At 42.8% G+C, this 22,026-nt stretch overlaps 1 protein-coding gene across 3 annotated transcripts in view; it reads left to right on the forward strand.

The window, feature by feature from the left end:
- The window catches only part of Ankdd1b (ankyrin repeat and death domain containing 1B), a 52,753-nt gene that overhangs the window by 14,110 nt on the left and 16,617 nt on the right, over positions 1 to 22,026 (forward strand). For 2 of the 3 annotated variants that reach the window (XM_029468535.2, XM_021180917.2), the window contains 6 exons: positions 1,242 to 1,340; positions 1,446 to 1,550; positions 10,248 to 10,346; positions 11,547 to 11,645; positions 14,468 to 14,566; positions 20,253 to 20,351. In XM_029468535.2, coding sequence (XP_029324395.1) covers positions 1,242 to 1,340; positions 1,446 to 1,550; positions 10,248 to 10,346; positions 11,547 to 11,645; positions 14,468 to 14,566; positions 20,253 to 20,351 — 600 coding nt within the window. The remainder of the gene's footprint in view (positions 1 to 1,241; positions 1,341 to 1,445; positions 1,551 to 10,247; positions 10,347 to 11,546; positions 11,646 to 14,467; positions 14,567 to 20,252; positions 20,352 to 22,026) is intronic. The other variant, XM_085831329.1, reaches the window with a different exon arrangement.

Raw genomic sequence — 22,026 nt, forward strand, 5'->3', positions numbered from 1 at the left:
TGTGTCACAGCATGCATGTACCCCCCACATACACAATGCACACATGCACCCCAACAAGGGTAATAAATTAAGTGGAATTATTTTTATATATTATTTTCCATATTTCACAAAGTTCATGAAAGTGTTTTCAAGTCCATTTTATTGATTTAATTCATTACTTATGGTAGCATGGCATGATAAAATTATTTTACAATTTATGCAACTCTTCCATATAGATGATCGAATATACCTAGTTTCCAGTTCTCATTGATATAATTAAAATCCATGTGCGTGTGTGTGCGTGTGTGTGTGCGTGTGTGTGTGTGTGTGTGTGTGTGTGTGTGTAACTTTAGGTCCCAGAGGTAGGTGGATGATTGTATTTTGATATGACTTGGTTTGGTTTTTAAACTATAGAAGATTTTTATTTGTAGATGTAAAGGAGAAAGCAGGCAGAGGGAAGAGTCCAGGCTGAACATGGTCAGCCAATTGCACTGGACTATGAGAGGAGAGAGAGGAGGGAGAGCAGGAGAGGAACTAAGAGCCAAGAGACCAAGAGCATATTTTGATTTTTAAATAGAACTTCCAGTTAGCTTAGACAGTAACTGTTTCCACTTTCTCTGATACCCTCGAGACCACTCTTACCTGTGCACTTGTCTGTAGGTTCTCTTTTGTTGTTAATGATGCTTTGTAAGAACATTTCACGTATTAGAGAGCCTTTTTTTTTTTTTTTTTTTTACTAACGATAGGGTTTTGAAAGTTTAATTGGTGTATGTTCTATTTTTCCCTTTTGTAACTCTAAATAGAGAGAGTGCACATTGTCGTCTGGATTTTTCCAATACAGTTATTATCTTTGTGCTTGTGCTGTTGTGTGTTGTATCATTTTTTAGTAGACTGTGGTGCCGCATTTCACTTGATTTCCTCCTGATGGAGGCCCACGTGTGCCTGTATTACTTATACATCTTCCATAGAACTGCAATATCGCTTTTTGTTATGTATTAAATTACGTACTTCTTAATTTTTTAGTAATCTAGTATCACCTAGGTTTTCATTGGCTGAGGTTTTCATTGGCTGAGGTTTTCATGGGCTGGGGTTTTCATTGGCTGGGGTTTTCATTGGCTGGGGTTTTCATTGGCTGCGGTTTTCATTGGCCGAGGTTTTCATGGGCTGGGGTTTTCATTGGCTGGGGTTTTCATGGGCTGGGCTATCATGGGCTGGTTTGTTGTGTAATGGATTCTCTCTGTACTTCTCTCTTCTTGGGGAAGCATGGTTTGACAGTCATTCACCTGGCAGCCTGGTCTGGAAGCTTCGAGATCATGCTCATGCTAGTTAAAGCTGGAGCAGACCAGAGAGCCAAGAACCAGGTAGGTGTGTGGGTCCTCCAGGGCCTGAGCGCTCACCTCACCAATGACAGGGAGGGAGGTTCGGGGTTTCTGAGGTAAGTACTCCTTCACTCTGGTTCTCTTCAGGAAGGAATGAACGCTCTCCACTTGGCAGCTCAGAACAACAACCTGCACATTGTGGACTACCTCATTCACGACTTGCACCTGCAGGACCTGAACCAGCCCAATGAGGTGTGCCTGGGTACTCCCTATCAGCTCAGCTTCTTCCTGCCTGGGTTGGGTGCTAGAGCAGCAAGCACACACAGGCTTGGCCCTGTAGCCAGCTCCAGATAGACCATAGGGCAGGAGGCAAGTGTTGCTGTTGGCAATGGCCCAGGCTTCTGCATGTGGGGAGAAGAGGAATTATAGAGACAGCAGCCAGACTCCTTCCCTTTTTACTCCCTCATCCTGGCCAGGATTTGAACACTATCTACCTCCATTAGTATTCAAAATGTGTGCCTAGGCTTTATTTTATGGTGCCTGGCTTTTTACAATATATTTGCACCAAAACTTTACAGAAGCCAACCATGGGCTATAATGCTCTTACGTTATTTGTCTAGGTGTCTTTTTATTTATTTTTTCCATGAGTGATTAATAAGACCAGCTTTACCTTCTGACCATGTTTTAATGTATGAGGCATGGAGGAAAACAACTTATGTGCATTCCTTCAGGGACAGGCCGAGGGCCTTGTCTTAGTTTGAGTTTTATTGCTGTGACAAGAATTGTGCCATGGCAATTCTTACAAAGGAAAGGATTTACTTGGGTAACTGGCTTACAGTTTCAGAGGTTTAGTTTCACTATCGTCATGGTGGGAAACAAGGCAGTGTGCAGGTAGACATGGTGATGGGGAAGGAGCTGAAAGTTCTACATCTTGATCTGTAGGCAGCAGAAAGAGACTGTGTGCCCCCACAGAGACTCACTTCCTCCAACAAGACCACACCTCCTAATAGTGCCACTCCCTATGGACCAAGCATTCAAACACATGAGTCTAAGGGTGCCATCCCTATTCAAACCCCCACAGGCCTGGCATCACTACAGTCGGCTCTTGAGTCTTTTGTGGGAGATGGTGTATAGGAAGGGGCAGACAGGATGATGGGTTCAGAGGCAGAAGCGGGTTTAATGACAGCCTCCTCCTCCTCTTCTTTCTTCTTTCTTCTTCTTCTTCTTCTTCTTCTTCTTCTTCTTCTTCTTCTTCTTCTTCTTCTTCTTCTTCTTTCTTCTTCCTTCTTCCTTCTTCCTTCTTCCTTCTTCCTTCTTCCTTCTTCCTTCTTCCTTCTTCCTTCTTCCTTCTTCCTTCTTTCTTCTTTCTTCTTTCTTCTTCTTCTTCATTTTTTGGAGATGGGAGCTTGCTATATTGCCCAGGCTGCCCCTGAGCCTGCAATCCTCCTACTGAGCCTCCAGAGTGCTAGGATTAGGCATGTACCACCAGCTTTTCCTTCTTCATGGGTGTCCTGTTTACCATGTCTGCCATCCTGTGGTACCCTTGTTCCTTCTCCTCCTGTGTCAATCTGCTGAGGAAGGAAGAGGCTGGGGAGCTCAGAGCTGTGTAGAGCCACAAGTTCCCTGAGAGGCCTTAGGTGTGGAGAAGACAAGATAATGACCCCAGGAGATTCACTGGGATGTAGAGGGGACGACTCTCAGAGTTCATTTTTATTCCTATAATAAATCTGGATTAATGGAACAGACAAAATATATTATTTTTCTAAGCTATCTGAATGAATGGAGCTTGCTGGGGGTGGGGGGAGGGGAGGAAATGGAGCTGTTGTCCACTGGGTACAGAATTTCAGTTCTGAAAGATGAAAAAGGGCTATGGAGATGCACTGTGGTGATGCTTGCAGAATGATGTAATGGTACCTGGTCCAGGGCTGCTGAGAGGGTGGAGTGGGAAAAGAGGCATTTGCCACCAAGCCTGAAACCTGGAATCTGATTCTTGAAACCCACATGGTGGAAAAAGAAAGCCAACTCCCACAAGCCCTCTGATCTGCGTCCACACCCCATGGCATGTGAACTCTCACACACAAAGTAGTAACTAAACCTAACACCACTGAGCTACTGATCGGAGCTGTGCATTTTATTTTATGAATGTTTTACAATAATAACAAAAAAAGTGGACAAAGAAGCCCATTTGGAGGTAGGGTTAGGAAGTGATGCCTTTGCCTTGTCACTCACATGAAGATACTGCGAATTTCACAAAACCCACCATGCAGGCAGGGTTACTCAGGCTCAGGGTGTTACCCTCTTGCCTAGACTCTGCTCACCAGAAAGAGCCTGTGCTTCTAACAGGGTTAGTACAATCCTTTTCTTTGGCTCCAAGGCAATTCTAGACTCTGGCCAAAGAAGCTTTACCAGGAAGAGACTTTTAAGACAAAATGCATGTAACTAGGCCTAAGAGAGTTTGATGGAGCTCGGGTGTGCCCAACACTGGGGCTTTTGGACATCCTCCTAGCTGTTCAGCCCTAAACATTACTGTGATGTTATCAGAGGAGAGAGATTAGAGCCAGTAGTTTGAGGCCAAGTAGTCTAAATGTTTTGAATCTATATGTCAGCCTCCATCTGTGATCAGAACTAAAGAAACGGCTATGTTGGGAGGGGGGGTGTAGAAGGGAAGCCACAGAGGCCGTTTGCAGTTTGGTTGAAAATGGACGTGTTTGGCTGTGCTTCAGTCAGCTGAGCACATTGGGAACATCTACTGGCCTAACGGAATCTGAACAGGAAAGTTTTGTATGTCTTTGTAAGTCAAACACAGCCTCTTTGAAGGGAGGGGTGGTAGTAAATGGTGGAAGGGGGACTGAGAGGACATCTGTTTTCTTGTTCAGGCATCCTTTAGTATCCGCAGGGAATTAGGTCTAGGACTCCTCTTGGATGCTAAAATGGGCAGAAGATCAAATCCTTATATAAAATGGTGCAGTGCTTTACATAACCTACACACAGCCCTTTAAAACATCTCTAGGTTGCTGTTAGTACCTGTTCAACTATAATGCTGTGTAATTTATTAAAGCATGTGGTTAAAAGAATGATTTAAAAAAAGTTTATATGTTCAATAGATACAGGGTTTTGGGTTTTTTTTTCCCCCTGAATATTTTGGGTTGTGAATAGTTTTGTTCACCCATGGATACACGGGCCAAATGTATCTGAGATGGCATTTAGCCAAAGCTATCAACTGTACTGTGTAAAGAAAACTCACCTGGCGTCCACGCCCCACCCCTACACCTTGCATCTGAGCTCCGCCTCTGGCTCTAAGCACTCGTGACCTCTCAGCACACATTTCCTGCCCTGATTCACTCTGGGTTTCCTGCTAAGCTTATTTGAAATGCTGTGGGGTGTGGATGTAGGCAGAGACCACATGGAGCAGTGTCCCAAGGATCGAGAGGGTAAAGCGTGAGTCCCGTGGGACCTCGGGTGTCAGTTTAATGGCTGTTTTTGACCTTTTTGTTGCACTAGGTGACTTACTGAACTTGAAACATAAAATAATTTATAATAGATCATCTCAACTCCTTGGACTTGTTTACATGCAAAAAATTTAAATGCATCAAGTGAAAACATAGATGGTTAAAAATATGAGCTAACAAAGGAAAACCGTCAAGGAACTGGAACTCCGGACGCTCCTTATTCTAGTTGAATGGAGGCCCGGGATCCTGGGCCAGGAGGCCTGGTTATGTGCTCCAGGAGTGGGGCCTTGGGTCAGATGCTTTTCTTGGACTCTGAGAAGTTTCCCTGCCTTCCCAATATAGGAGCTCCCTCGAGACTGCACTGGAGAGAAGCCCACTTGAACATAATTCAAATGGGTTGGGTTGTTTCTTTAAAAAATGAAATGACATGATAAGGAACTTTATTTTCAAAAATACATATGGCTCTGGAATTTCTCTTGCTATTTTTGCCTAATCATATGCACCTCCGCAAGAACAAAGATTTATATCTTACTATTTACATCATACTGCCACTTTGTCTTTCTTTAAGGCTCTTTTAGTATTTAAAAGATAAAGATGATGTGGAACATTCTGTTTTGTGTAACATGGATTCTACTCTTTCGTTCTTCTTGGTAACATCCATAAAGGGCATCCAAAGTTCGAAGCCTTGGCTCTTCTGTTGGAGACGCCTCGTCTGTGATAACTCAGTCTCTCCAGGAACCTCTCACGTCTTAGGCCTTTTGGGGGTTTGGATCCTGTGTCACTTTGTTGAGCTGTGTAAAAATGTAAAGCTTTGCAGCAACCCAGGGTAAAAAGAGACCGGCTCTTTTAAAATTGAACAGACCTCTAATCCTTCTAGAGAAGTGTTTGTCCTTGCTCTGGTTTAAAGGTGATTAGCTGCTTCAGTCTTACAGGAGTTTAATCCCTGGAGTCATGTGCTAAGGACATTAAACCAACATCTATGGTGTTAGAAGGTGGGGCCTCTGGAAAATGACCAGGATTAGATGCAGCCATCAGAGTGGATGTTCCATACTTGAAATCTGATGGGTTTATAATGAGAGGGAGAGACAACACACGCCCTCTGTCTCTGGCTTTGTGACTCTTGTTATGTTTCAGGAGTCTGCAAACAAGAAGGCCTTTCCCAGATGTGGGCCTATACCTTACCCTTCTAGAAAATGAGCCAAATAAACTTCTTAAACTTTATAAAGTAGCCTACCTTAGGTATAGTAATGAAAAAAGGACCCAGTTTGATTATATATATATATATATATATATATGTGTGTGTGTGTGTGTGTGTATGTATGTATGTATGTATATATATATATATATATATATATATATATATAATATACATATATTAGAATTCTAGTCCCCAAACTGATAAATATATTTTAGAATTTTTTTCTGTTACAAGTAACAAAGATTCATCCCAATCTGGGCTGAGAATAATAAAGATAACTTGGTAGCTTATAAATGAGGTCTGCGAGGGTGTGTCTTGCTGGTTTCAGACATGGTCAGTCCAGCTTTTATTTCTTTCTGCAACTATTGGCTGTCATTCGCTGCCTCTAGTCCTCCCTGTGCTCTGGGTAGGGTGAGAGGATGTCTGTTCACAGCATCCAGTTTCTACCCTTATGGATTTTGACCTAAAGACAAAAAGTCCTTCCCTATCAATCGCAGCTCATACATGAGTGTCACAAGCAATCCTGTTTGGCCCTGTTTGAATTATATGCTCAGTTCTGAACCAGTCACCATGACCAGCATGAGATGTGTGAGCACTTTACATGACAGGAGGCAATCAGGAAAAGCCTAGCAGTTGGAAGCACTGAATGCAGTAAATGGAACAATACGAAAAACACGATGGCCAGCGAGCTATGTGGTTCCTACGCTAAGTAGATGGTGCCAAATGTGCCCCATGATAATGTGATGGGCCAGAAACCTAAGATCTCCCAGTGTACTGGTTCTCAGCCTTCCTAATGCTATGACCCTTTAATACAGTTCCTCATGTTGTGGTGATCCCCCAACCACAAATTATTTTGTTGCTATTTCATAACTGTAATTTTGCTTATGTTATGAATGCTGATGTAAATACTTTTGGAGGTAGAGGTTTGCCAAGGGGGTGGTGTTCCACAGGTTGAGAACCAATGCTTTTCTTAGACCTGGGGATAAAGTTCTCTTGGTAGAGACTTTTCTAACATGCATGAAGCCCTGGACTGAAACTTCTGCACACAGAGGCCAAAAATAAACCTTTTTTTCTCCTTAAAATTTCTGTCAAATATTTATTACAATATTTTTAAGAGAGAATTTATTGTGCCATGTAGTTTCAAGTGGCTTCGGGTATGTCTGAATCCAGGAGTTCAAGTTCTGCCATCGGTGTTCTTTATCTCTACTGCCCACTGTTCTGGCCTCTACTTAGCAAGTGGCAAAGAGTCATCCTCGCTGATGACTTTATAATAAGCATAGACTGTATTAGGGAAAATAAACTCCATGGCAGACTCTTACTGGCCTGGTATGATGGGTAGCCAACTCAATTGTATAGTCTTTAGAGGAAGAAGTAGGAGGCGTAGAGTTTTAAGAGATGCATCAAAATGGTCTAATCTTTTCCAGAGGAAAAGATTTCGGGAAGACATCAGGTAATAGGTGTTTTTATCTCCTGAAACAGTACATTAGCCACTTTCAAAGGCAGCTTTGTCTCTTGTCTCCACACAATCATGCTGAGTAGTGTTCCCAACGCTATCTCTGCTACTACATTACTGTATGGGAACTTGCTTATGTGCCTTTCCTCCCTGGGGGACTCCTCTCTACTGTTCCTCTTGGTTATTCCATTGCTTAGCACAATACCTGCATGTGTGTGTGTGTGTGTGTGTGTGTGTGTGTGTGTGTGTGTGTGTGTGATAAAATTGTTGATACACAAATGGTGTAGGGTAGATGACACTTGGGTGGTTTGAACAAGAATGACCTCAATAGGCTTGTAGATTTGAAGGATTGGCCACCAGGGATTGGTGTCATTAGGAAGTGAGGCCTTGTTGGAGTAGATGTATCCTCGCTGAAGTGAGTGTGTCACTCAGGGTGGGCTTTGGGGTGTCAAATGCTTAAACTAGGTCCAGTGTCTGGCTCTTCTTGCTTCCTGCCTATGTGGATGTAGAACTCTCAGCTCTTCTCCGGCACCGTGTCTGCCTTTCTCTTGCCTTGTGTCCTGCCGAGCATCCCACCATGATACTAATGTACTGAACCTCTGAACTGTACGCAAACTCCATGGTTTGCTTTTATAAAAGTTGCCATGGTCATGGTGTCTCTTCCTAGCAACAGAACTAAGACTTGTTCTCATCGAGCATGCAATCAATGCTGTCATCGAGCATGCAATCAATGCCCCTTGTTCCCTCTTTCATGATTTACATGCTACTCAGGTTTATTCTCACAATGACATACACACCCGAAAGAACAGTGTAAAAGGAGAAAAGATTTATTATAGCTCATGATTTCAGAGATTTTATTCGTCATGTCAGGAAGTATGTGGCTTCACCACTGTAGCCAGGAAGCACAGCTGAGCATAGTAGGACAGAGCCAGCACCGGACAGGTCCTCAGTGACCAGCATCCTTCAGTCAGACCTTCCACAGTTCTATTGCCTCCAATGATCTATTCAAAATTTGAAGCCATCAATGGTTTAAATCACTCATTAGGTCACAGTCCTCAGTCTCAAATCCCGCCTGGAGACACCATCATGGACATTCCTAGAGGTGTGCTTTCCTAAGGCCCTAGCCAACTCGCAACCCAACCAAGTCCATAAATAAGATTAACCCCCACATGTTGTTTATACGACTCTTCATCTGCTGCTGCCATTTGTGGCTATTTGTTGTAAGTCACATCCAGTAACTACCAGTCTGTCATTTTCAAATGGACTAGATTTTATTTTTCAACCATAACCCAACATGCAAGCAGAAAACTGTGGCCCCAGCCAATCTGTTCCTTCCCTTTCCCCTTCAGTGGTTTCCTGAGAATAGGGAACTCAATTAGTTCTTCAGGCTTTGAAGGGCTGGAGCTGTAGGTCTTGTGGACAATATATGTGGCCCAAGAACCATGAATTATGTGAACTTTTTGATGCTAGTTTGTTTCCCTATTTTCCACACATTCATGGTCACAGATCTCCACAGGGCTGATCTGAGCAGATGTTTTCCATTTTGTTTTAGGCACTGGACTATTTTAGCCCGTTTCTCTTCCTTTGCCCTTCCTTGTAAGCAATCAGTGGTCTTGATCTTTTCGTTAAACGTCATTAGCTAGCGATTAGCTGACAGATTCAGAATGCTATTTATAGAATCTTGTACCCTCCTTACATTAAAGGAGTCTTGCTAAGCTCTCAGTTATCACACTAAGCCAAGCTGAGTTTCCTTCTTTTTTTTTTTTTTTCAGTTGAAGAAAATTCATCTTAGGCGGTTTTATCACCCAATTTCCTTTTCCATTTTTTCAAAAATAGCTTGAGTTGAAAAATTAAAATTTCCATGCATTTTCACTTTTCTTGATGATATTTTGGCTACTGCAAACGCAGTCTCTGTCAGCAATAGGAAAACTTGGAGGAATCACTATTATTCAGTCTATATTTGAAAAATCAGATATAAACACCTGTCTTCCCTGGACTTGCTGGGCGCCTCTGCTTTACTTCTTCTTCCTGTGTCAAATAGACCCACGCTCAAGAGCTTTCTGACTCTTAAAAATACAACACCCAGTAAATATAACCTGATTTGATTGTGCAGGGGCTAGAAAGATGGCTCAGTGGCTAAGAACATTTGCTACTCTTGAAGAGGACCTGGATTCGGTTCTAGCACCAACATGGAGGTTTATAAACTGTTTTCAACTCTAGTTTCAGGGGATCCAATGGTCTCTTCTGGCCTCTGAGGGCACCATGCATGCACACGGTACACATAGATCCACTCAGGTTTACGTATACACATTTACTAAGAATAAATACATCTGTAAAAATAGTAAAGTGAAGCTAACAAATGTTGTACCTGGATGAGCTTCATGTGTGTTAAGCACCAAAGAATTTGTGTTGTGTGTTTTTTTATCAGTAAGACAGTGTGATGCTCAGATGCTTCAAACAGGATGTGGCACAAGCTAATGCCTCAGTAACTGGTTGAGTGGAAGAAGTGCTGACCCATTCAGGAATCCTTGCAACATGTGAGATGGCATCTGATCATCAGACTGTGATGTGCTGCTCCTCTGATGGCCTGGAGGATCCCTTCTGAATGAACACTTGTGTCCATATAAAACTGATCCAGTGTTGGTGTTGGGTTCCTCAGAGTTCCGATGACAACCCAGCACTGAATGTGGCTTGGGTGTGGCTTGGGTTCAAAGAATCATCATTCCCTGGCTGTGAGAAGGGATTATGACCATCTTAGCCTCCCTATCACCTTAAAATGCTGCCCACTGCTTGTCAGCTCTCCCAATGTTTGTATGTGATCAATGTAGAATCCATGATTGATTTTTCAGAGAGGAAGAAAACCATTTCATTTGGCAGCTGAGAGGGGCCACGTTGAAATGATTGAAAAGCTTGTCTCCCTTAATCTCCATACCTCAGAAAAAGACAAGGTGAGTGGGAGTTTTTTGTTTTTGTTTTTTTAACTGAGGACGAAGAAGAGCTACAGTTGGAGTGGGGGATTAACAAGCAATGTGTAGATCCCTTGATGGGTTGTTTCTGGTCCACAGCAGAGTTCTTAGATTGTTACTACTGAGAGAATCATTGTAAAATGCATCCACTTTTGCTGTAGATTGTCATGATTGGTGGGTGCGGTTTGTTTTAAGACAAGGTCTATCTATGTCAGCGCTTCTCAGCCTTCCTAATGCTGTGACCCTTTAATACAGTTCCTCATGTTGTGGTAACCCCCAACCATAGAATTATTTTCATTGCTACTTCTTATCTGTAATTTTGTTACTATTATGAATCGTAATGTAAATAACTCGTATGCAGGATATCAGATATTCGACCCCTGTGAAAGGGTTGTTCAACCCCCAGAGGGGTCATGCAATCTAGAAGTTCATGTTATGTAGCCCTGGCTGTCCTGTAGATTAGGCTGGCCTTGAACTCACAGAGATCCTCCTGCCTCTGCTTTCTCAGTGCTGAGATTAAAGGTGAGTGCTACCATGCCTGGCTGCGACTGATGTTTTGAAACTCGTTTACTTCATGGATTTTTCTATTTCATGTTCAGTTCTAAATCAGAAGCTTGATGCACTTGGCCTCAAAGTTGCTCGTAATGCACTGTTTCTGAAATGGAAGACCCACTCCTAATAAACCCGACCCTCTCCAGTTCTTTCTTGAGGACTGCTGTGGATTCATTCAGTCCCACATTAACTGTGAAGGGAAGCCCTACAAGGTGGCCATTTGTATGGACATCTTTGATGACTTTCTTAGGAGAAATTCCCTGACATGGAATTACAGATCTAAAAGTTTTGCACCATAAATCTTTTTGATATTTGTTATATATGTAAGATTACACCCCAGGTTAATTTTTATCAGTGTACCCTAACATAGGCTAGGTTCAATTATTTTTGTTGTTCTTCTCTTTTTTAAATTCAAGCAAGAATGTTTTTTTTTTCTCCCAACTCATTCAAATAGCCAAGGCTTTCCATTTAAAACTTAAACATTAATAAGCTTTAGATGAAACTGGATAATATCTATACTCGGCACTGTAACTTTAACCAAAGAAAAAGCTTCCAGAAACTATACTGTGCTCTGGTGTTGGGGGGTAGGGAAGGGGTATTCCTTATCACAGGCAATTTCACCTGTTGCAGGACGGGAACACGGCCTTGCACCTGGCTGCAATGCATGGTCACAGCCCAGCCGTGCAAGTGCTACTAACTCAGTGGTCAGAAGTCAATGAGAGCAATGAGGTATGTGGGCTGTGTGAACCAGCTGGGAAGAGGACTTAAGGGGCAGGACTGGAGGTGCATTCTAGAAAAGGAGAGGAAATCAAAGGCATGCTACTGGTATAAAATTCAATGCTGAAGAGTCTTGGTTTTGGTTTTGTTTTATTTTGTTTTCCTTTCAAGTATTCTAGGACAGGGCATTTGTTGATTCCCTCAAAAGCCATTTGCAAGAATAAGAGGGGGAGGAATGACATCAAAGAAACACTGTCTTCCAGACACACACAGGTTCAAGACAGATGAGGTCCCAGCACTGAGAGGGAGAAGTGTACACAATTTCCAGTTCTAACCAGGGGGCTGTCTCCAACTGACAACTGCTTGCAAAGGAAAATTTAGTTATCTCTAATGGAGTCTCACTGGATACAAAACCATACTTAAGGGTAGATCCCACTCTTGTTTTTTTTTTTTTTTTTTTGTTGTTTTTGTTTTTGTTTTTCGAGACAGGGTTTCTCTGTGTAGCCCTGGCTATCCTGGCACTCACTTTGTAGACCAGGCTGGCCTCGAACTCAGAAATCCGCCTGCCTCTGCCTCCCGAGTGCTGGGATTAAAGGCGTGCGCCACCACGCCCGGCTTGGTAGATCCCACTCTTAATAGTAGCTGGCCAACACAAAATAGCTCTGGCTTTGTTTTGTTTTGTTCTGTTCTGTTTTTTGTTTTTTAAACAAAATCTCAATCATTCAATTTTACCAAAGACTACTTAAGAGCCAGGGGGTGAAAGGCTGCTGGATAGGAGAGGCAGAGGAAGCCCCTAGAGAAAGCAACTGGTTACTTGCTCCACCTCTTGACCTATGGTTGACTTTCTTTAGTCCTTTTTACAACACACAGAAAGCTCTTGGATTAAAGGTGTGTGCTAGGGCTGAGCCACACCACGACTAGAAACAGGTTTTTCCAGTAAACAACACAATCTCTGTTTTCACAGTGTGATCAAATATCCTGCAATAGAACTCTTTTTTTTTTTTTTTGGTCTCATGTGGCTTTGTTTGAATATTTTTTTTGGTCTGGTTTTTGCTTGTATATTATGGTTTTAGATTTTGTAGTTTTATGAGGTTTGTTTATATGTGTGTTTCTTTGATTTTTGTTAATTCTGCTTTTTGTTTCTTTGGTTGGTTCTAAAGAGAGAGAAAAAAGGGCATGGGTGAGTTGGGAGACAGGAACATCTGGGAAGAATTGAGGGATGAGAACCTGTGATCAGAATATATTGCACAAATAAACATTTCTTTTCAATTAAAAAAACAAGAAAAAGCCATTTGTTTTCAGATTAAATATGTATTTTTACACTAAAGGACAAGAAAGACATGGTGGGGGGGGGCATACAATATTGGGCTACATTCAATCATAACTATATATATTCAGTGTGCCATGTAAATCTATATCAGAAACCAAAGCCTTCACATAGGAGGTGATATTCTATCTCAGTTTTGCTATTCCAATGGACTTTGGCAGAGAGAGTTGGCTTTTGTTGCTGCTGTTGGTGGTGGTGGTGGTAGTTGTGTTTATTCTTCTGGTGTGTCTGTGTCAACACAAACACACACACACACACACACACACACACATCCCTGCATAAAAGACATGGTGAGGCTGGGGACTGACTTGGTCAGGAGGACAGAAAGGCTAGCTGGGCTGAGTAGGCTAAGGCAGTAGATGATGAAAGGCTCTGGTCACCAGCTATTTGGTTTTCTTGTCTACGAAATAAGGATAACATGAATCCTGCCCTTCTAGATTATCACATTATTTGACTGTACCAAAGTCTTGGCAGTATATGTTGGTACATAAATGCTAAATAGTGCTAACAGGAACAACAAAAAGAATCATGCATAAAAGATATCGGAAGCATGCTGTTTCTCAATGTATTTTTTATTCCATGCCAAGGGGAAATTAATTTTAACTTCTATTTCTTTTTTTTTCCTTAACTGAGAATGAATTGACAATGAAACATTGCTTTCTCAAAATTTTTTGTTTGCTTATAATGAATATACTCAGATATACTCTGTATAAGTTACAAAGACATTCACTCTCAGAGTATCAAAAGCAACAGCTTTCAATATCATTTATTCAGATGGACAAATATTCAAAAATAAAACCTGAATTGAACAGAATTGGTTGTGTCACAACAGAATTTTACCATTTCCACAATTTCTTTTTTTTTTTCAATTTTTTATTAGGTATTTTCTTCATTTACATTTCAAATGCTATCCTGAAAGTCCCCCATATCCCCACCCCCCACTCTCCTACCCACCCACTCCCACTTCTTGGCCCTGGTGTTCTCCTGTACTGGGGTATATAAAGTTTGCAAGACCAAGGGGCCTCTCTTCCCAATGATGGCTGACTAGGCCATCTTCTGCTACATATGCAGCTAGAGACATGAGCTCTAGGGGTACTGGTTAGTTCCTATTGTTGTTCCACCTATAGGGTTGCAGACCCCTTTAGCTCCTAGGGTACTTTCTCTAGCTCCTCCACTGGGGGCCCTGTGTTCCATCCAATAGCTGACTGTGAGCATCCACTTCTGTGTTTGCCAGGCATAGTCTCACAAGAGACAGCTATATCAGGGTCCTTTCAGCAAAATCTTGCTGGTGTATGCAATGGTGTCTGCGTTTAGAGGCTGATTATGGGATGGATCCCCGGGTGCGGCAGTCTCTAGATGGTCCATCCTTTCATCTCAGCTCCAAACTTTGTCTGTGTAACTCCTTCCATGGGTGTTTTGTTCCCAATTCTAAGAAGGGGCAAAGTGTCCACACTTTGGTCTTCGTTCTTCTTGAATTTCATGTTTAACTTCTATTTCTTTTTGTCAGAATGGAGAAACCCCATTCCTGTTGGCTGTTGTGGGAGGTCATGAAGAATGCAGTCGAGTGCTCCTGGCAGGAGGAAGTGATGTCAACATTCCAAACAAAGTAGGGATCTGCGCTGTGGTCAACCATACAATGGGAGAATGGCTTAGAATATTCTTTGGAACTCTTGTTCTTAATTGGTGGTTTGCTGGGTTTTTATAGAATTAAAATTTTAGTATACCTTCTTTTGTATAAGAATTAATGTTCACACAGATACCCTCTATTGATGACTCTTCAGAAGCAATGCCATTTTTTTTTCCAATTCATTTGGGGAAGACTGAAAATGAGACAGAGGAGAGGGATCAAGGACCCTTCACAGCAAGATGACATTCTCACTCCACTTGTTGATAGCAAATACTAAAGAAGAAAGTTTGCTGTGTGAGAGCTCCCTGGGTCATCTTGGGCCTAAAGAATGTGGGATGCTGTCTGCCTCCAAATATAGAATACTTTCATATTTAATCATGGTGTTAACAAACTTTGGAACTTTCAAGTCTCAGTTACTGTCCTATTGCTGCGAAGAGACACTGTGAACAAGGCAGTTTAAACAAAACAAAAAAAAGCATTTAATGGAGGTTGGCTTACAGTTTCAGAGGGTGAGTCCATGAGTTCATGACCATCATGGTGGGAAGCATGGCAGCGGGCAGGTATGGCGAGGGAACGAACAGTAGCTAAGCTTACATCCTGATCTGCAGGCAAAGATTCAGAATGGGTGTGGCATGCCTTTTGAAGTCTTTGTTCATTAGCACAGTTCCTAGATAAACAATTGAAGTACCCATTATAGTCCAGAGCTGTTCCCATTTATCCTGGAGAAGACTCCTGGGGAATAAGCAGTGTGGAGTAAGAAGTCAGCTGCAGCAGCGCACACAGTCAAAGGTAGCTTGGACTTAACTTTGCTTTGACACCTATAGAGATGCCTTCAGTCATACAAATGCCTTTACCTTGCTGACACCAACCTCCGGCCTCTAGAAAGTGGCTTCTGTGTTCTCTTGTGCCTCCCTGTCACTAAGGTGTGACGGTACACAGCTAAGTCATTTCTAAGGAGATAAGTGGAGTAAGATCATGGATTTGGCTGTAAGCAGCCTTCCTCCATTTGTGCTAGATGGAGAGACTGCCCAGTGTGCGTGATAGGCTCTCTTCAGCATGTCAGGTACCACAGGCCCCAGAAAGATTTTTGTAGACCTTAAAATCTCAAACCTCTGGAAGCCTTACGTCATATCTTATTAAATATATTTAAATACCCCTATTCTAATATATATTACCACGATTACTCTAAGTAGATTTTTTTATTTTTATTTTCAATCATTTGACTGCAGTAAACTTCATCTAATTTTTACATGATTGATTTCTTAGAACACTGTGTATATACTTGGAAATTTTCAGGAGGTTAAAAAAAAGGAAAACTGTAAGTCATTGACAAATGTAATGAATATTTTATAATATTGCATTTAACAATCAATGAAGTAGGAACGTGTCAATTAAATATTTATTCACTTCAATTTGTGGCTTTCTTTTGGTACCTTGAAACTAGTGATTATTTTTTTTTCTCTTAAGTTTCACAGATTTCTAGGGGCTGGAGAGATATGGCTCAGAAGTTGAGAACACTGGCTGCTCTTCCAGAGGACTGGGGTTTGATCCTCAGCACCCACATCGTGGCTCAAAACTGTCTATAACTTCAGTTGCAGGGGATCTGGTCTCCATGGGGACCAGGGACAAACACAGTATACAGGCGTACCTGCAGACAAAACACCCAAACACGGGAAATAAAATAGTTGCACATGTCTCTTTACTTCTTGTAAAGTGCATAGGCCATGTACATTGTGCCTGTATGTAAGGCACATAGGCCACGTACATGGTACCTGTATGAGTGGGTAGAAGGTTACAAAACCCTACATTTTCTACCATAGGACACTGGCTTTGAGTTTTTCAGACATTAGTTTCTTAAGTCAGAAACCTAAATCGGTGGCCTCAGACCTTCCCAGGGCCACTTCTGTCATTCTGATCTCAGTCTAAATGTCACCTTACCTCAAAATTATTCTTGGTCATTCAATACAAAATAGCTGTCTGGTCAGCTTTTTTTGTTTGTTTTGTTTTGTTGTTTGTTTGTTTATTTGCTTTTTGAGTTGGGATTTCTCTGTGTAACCCTATCTGTCCTGGAACTAGGTCTGTAGACCAGGCTGGCCTAGAATTCACAGAGATCCAATCCTACCTCTGCCTCCCAATGCTGGGATGAAAGGTGTCTGCCACCATGCCTGGCTCCAGTTTGGCTCTTTTAAGTTTGCATTGTAGCTGACAACAAGCAGCCAGTGTTATTCTTCTAACCAAGAACCTGTCCATTAGAGTTTACTCTAAAGCTACTGATAGACCAACTACCAGACCACCAGGCCATGGATCAATTCCATACTGGAATCTAGTATCAGGCATCTAATAGAGATGCTTACAAACATATCCTCCTGACACAGTGTGTCACATAACGAGTGCTCAGTCATGTTTGTGGAAGGAATAAAGTGCTATTTATCTTTCCAGCATTACTGTGGCTTAAAGGAAAGAGGTAGAGGGTACTATAGAAAGAATGGGAACTCATGCTCAGAGATATCCATATCTTAGTCCAATAAATATATATTTATATATTTATTTATTATACTTAGTATAATAGTGGTTATATGGCAAAAACCGACTCATTCCTATGAGATTATTCTGGGTTATGTGATCTTAAGAGTCTGTTAAAGTGAGGAGAGATGCAGGAAGGACCAACTATATACCACTGAATTTTGAAGATGGCTAGAAGGGGGCATAAGCCAATGTATTTAGGCATTTGTAAACCAGTTCTCCCAGCAGCCTTCAGAATAGAACTTGGCTCAGTAAGACCCACATCAGACTTCCTGACTTTAAAAACATTTTTTAATGATTCACTAATTAACTTTAATAACTAATCTTTTAAAATATTTATTTCCTTTTTAAAATTCACTTTACATCCTGATCACAGCCTCCCTCCCTTCTCTCTTCCCAGTTCCACCTTACAAATCCCTCCCCTCATTGCCCCCATCAGACCAAGCTCCACATTTGCTGCAAATGTGTAGGGGGGCTGGATCCAAGTTTGTTTTTAAGACACTAAGTTTGTGGCAGCAACCTGTAGCCATAAAGAAAACAAATATAGTAGGTGGCTATGCTGTATTTACAGGTGGAGATAAACAGGCTTGTACTTATAAGCCTTCTATGCCAGGTCACACAGTGTTTAGCATCAGCTCCAGCTAGCTTTCAGTCGGCCACTCCCATTACCCTCTGTTCAGCTACCTGTTGCTTTCACAACAAACAAGCAAAGCTCTGTGGCCTAAAGCACCCATGTGGTATTACCTCCCAGGGTGTGTCAATCTCAGCATACAAACAGTCTCTAAGGATTACGTTTATGGACAGTGTAATGTTGTAGTGGGAAATGTGTGTAACCTATAAGCTTGTTCAAGGACATTGTAGCCAAGGGACATTCTAAAGGTCAAGACGGAAAAGGTTTACTTAAGGCATTTGAAATAAAATTGTTAACCATCTGGATCAATAGCGTGAGTCTTGGGCCCACGATTAAACAGGAAGTTGCTAGGCAGATGTCCAGATATAGTTTTAAGATTTTATTTTTTAACATTTATATGCATGTATATGTGTGCATGTTTGACAAGGTATTCACATGTGAGTGCAATTGCACATGGATGCCAAAAGAGGATGTCTGATTTCTGGAGCTGGACTTACAGGCATTGTGAACCACCTGCATAGATGCTGGGAACCAAACTCAAATCCTCTGCAAGGGCAGAACATGCTCTCAAGAGTTGAGCCATTTTTTTTTCCCAACTTCTAGGATTATTTTTTCCAGTAGGTTTATAGGTTTGAATATTTAGTCCCCAGCTGGTGGAACTGTTTGGGAAGGATTGGGAGGTGTGGCCTCACTGGAGGAGGTGTGGCTTGTTGTAAGAGGTGTAAAAGCCCATACCTTCCCCAGTTGTCTCTTTCTGCCACATGGTTGTTGCATCAACACATAAGCTCTCAGCTACTGCTTCAATGCTATGTCTGCCTACCTGCTGCCATACTCTCTGATGTGATGGTCAGGGACTCACCTAAGCCAATAAACTCTGCTGTGAGTTGCCTTGGTAATCGTGTCTTGTCACAGCAGTGGAAAGTAACTAGGGCAACGCTTGTCAATAGTTATATGTACACCAGACCTCTCTTTTAGAACCTCCTGGTATTATCTATTCATTTATTTGGACTGATCAAAAATGGAAGTCTATTTTGATCCTGAAAACTTTCACAGTGGGTTGACTGGGCTCATCTGTGATAATCCTTCTTTACGTGTGTTTACATGATTATAGTCAGAGTTTGAGTCGGGTTTTGGTCATGTAAAGTTTTATTTGAACTAGATATCCAAGATGGCTCATTTACTTCCTTGGAAGTTGTTGCCAGCTATCAACTGGGAGGTCAACGGAGCACCCACAAATGGCCTCTATGTAAGGCTTGCCCTTGGGTAGCTTGGCAGCTGGCCCCAAGAGGAAGTACAACAAGAATCAGAAGCAAGAGAGGAAGGGGGTGGAAGCTGCTAGGCTAGCTAGGGGCCCTGCCTGGAACTGACTCCTTATCATCTCTGCCATATCCACTGGCCAAAGCAGTTGAAGGTCCATCTAGATTTGAGGGAGTAAAGAAATGAGTTCTAGCTGTTGATAGAGGAATGGTAAGTAGGTCAGGGGATACTAACTTAGCCACTTGGGGGAAGCAGTTCTCAAAAATGCCCTTATTTGGAGGACCTGATTATATTTTATGGCAACCTTATAACCAGCCGTTACTAATGCATTGGCTTGTATTGTTGTCAGTTCTCACGGTAGGTTGCTTGGAGGCTGACTGGAAGCTAACCAAGAGCAGAGCACAGTTTTGAGCTGAGTGCCACTTAGCTCAGGCACTAAGTGAAGATGCATAGGCCCCAGAGAGTGGCAAGGGGCAGTAGGAGTGACTGAGAGTTACAAAAGGAGTCCGGCAAAAGGATCAAAAAGCAACACTTTGCATAGGTGGAATTCCTGCTAAGCCTTGAAGCCATTCCTGGGAGAGCCTGGAACAAAGGCAGGAGCCAGAAACCACTGAGGGCATTTGTAGGTTTTGTTTTTTGTTTTTGTTTTGTTTTTTCTTTTGAGGCCAATGCCACTCACCTATTTTAACTCAAGGAAAGGATTTGCTGGGGACCAGAGAGTGGTAAACTTGAGTCTGGAAGTAGGGATGTAACTCACGTGTACCTGAGTCATAGTGTCTCAGTGTCTTAGGTTAGGCTCCTGTGATAATGACGACAACAACAACGACAACAACAACAACAACAACAACAACAATAACAACAACAACAACAATGGCAAAGCTGGGTGATTTAAGCAGCAAGCATTTATTTCTCCTAGTTGGAGATTGGAAACAGAGCCTGGGTACTAGTAGGGTCAGGGACTGGTGAGGACACTTCACCAGCTTCCCTGGAAGCCATTTGTGTCTTCCCATGGCTTAAAGAGGGGCAGATCGCCCACAGTGGTTTCTCCTTCACCTCTCGTCACATCAGTATGAGGAGTTTTGGAGACCCAGTCAGGCTGTATCACATGGCAATAGAGGACACTTCAAAATGATAGGCTTTAGATTGATCAGAAACACGTTGGATTCCTTTCTTTAAATAATTATACCAAAGCACCAACCGCATGCGGACAGTAACGGGATCCCCTCCCCTCCCCTCCCCATCTGTTCACTGCAGCTCAATGTCAGTGCCTTGCAGACAGCGACCCGGAATGGCCACACAGCCCTTGTCAACTTTCTTCTCAGTGAGAATGCTGATTTGCAGCAGCAGAAGGAAGTGAGTCCAATCAATATGGGCTTGGGTGCGGGGGCTGTGAGGCTGGATGTTCAAGTGCCCCAGGCAGAGACACACTGAAGATGAGAGATTTCACAAGGAAAGGATTCTTTTAGGGGAAACATTGGCTTTTTTTGTTTTAAATCTTAATCATGAGAAATAAAGTCCAAGGGGTAAATTTTCCCTGCACAAAACAAAATCTTTGTTTTTAAAAGAGTCAGATAGGCTGCAGTAAGTCTCAGGAGTCTGGAGGTGCCTTGACTCCTGTAGAAATCTCATCTGTCTGGGAAATTCCGGCTTCCTCTGCGGCTGCCGCCACTCCGGGATGTTAAGAAAATGGACCATTGCCCCATCTCAGAATGATCTTGTGGTTTATTTCAAAGTCAATCCCTTATTACTGATTGAGGTTTTTCTGAAGTTTGGACTGACTTTGGCAGAACAAACACAGGCGCTCTGTGCTGGAATCCGACAAGAAAAATCCCTCTATCTATCTCCCACTCTATTTTCCTCTCTTCTGCGAATATTATTTCCTCTGGCTGTGCCAAGCCATTTCTATTTATGGCACCGACTTGAAAGGAGGGATATGACCTGAGCCATGCCTGATAAGTTTTTAGAGCATGGACTTAGAGGGATTGGCTCAGTGCTTACCTAGCTCAGGCCAAGGAGGTTTCTTCATCCCCGGGAGAAGCTGGGCCCCAGCAAGGCGGGTGGCCCTGGCCAGACCGCCGACCCTTTTGAGATGAGGGATGCTGTCTGTGTCTTTGCTCTTGCTTTGTGCTTGGTGGGAGAAGCTGATTTCCAAGCAGAGCAGAGCTTCTCAGCGTCTTAGCTCTCAGGTTACCCCCACAGATGCTCACAGGGTCTCCTTGTCCCCTGGCTCCCTGCCAGGCAGCCTCTCACTCAGCCATATCATACAGCCTTTCCTGCCCCTCATCTCCAGTCCATTCTGCAAATGGAGAGAACTGGGAAGTCTGTGCTCAGGCCCTGTCTTTGCCTCTTCCCTGTTATTAACGGAATTACTGATCTGTTTGTGTATAAAGTCGGGGATATAAGGCCCAGCTCCTAGGGTCCCCATGGATGACATGGCTTTTAAAAACACTTATTTAACCTTCTGTTGTTTTCTGCTTGGTTTTGAGCCAGAGTCTCACTGTGTAGCCCAAGCTAGCCTGACATTCCCTATGGAGCCTCGACTGGCCTGGCACTTAAGATCTTCTTTCCTCTCTCTGTCTTGAGAGTTCGGGGATTGCAGGCCTGGGCTACTTCACCTGCTTAGCCTAATGCTTGTTTGTTTTTGGTTTTGTTTTAAGATAAGGTTTCTCTGTGTAGCTCTGGCTGTCCTGGAACTCTTAAGAGATCAGGGTAGCCTTGAACTTAGAGATTTGCCTACCTCTGCCTCCTAAGCACTGGGATCAAAGGTGTGCATCACCCCCCAGGGTAAATGTGGGGTACTGAGTGTGTAGGTAGTACCACGTGAGGCTGCGTGGAGTGGGCTTGATGCTTAGTCCCGATGGACATTGTCTCAGCACTGGAGTGGAGCTGTAGGCTATCCCAACCAGCTTCCTTTACATGCGTCCCTCCTCTCTACTCTGTCCCCAGAAACTCAGGCCAGCGCTCACCCCTGTCTGCTCGCCCCTCCTACCCCCTTCCTCAACTTCCTGACTCTCCCCTTACTCATTTG

This window comes from Mus caroli, unplaced genomic scaffold, assembly GCF_978045245.1.
Source record: "Mus caroli unplaced genomic scaffold, Mus_caroli_1 scaffold_15, whole genome shotgun sequence".
Taxonomy (NCBI): Eukaryota; Metazoa; Chordata; class Mammalia; order Rodentia; family Muridae; genus Mus; species Mus caroli.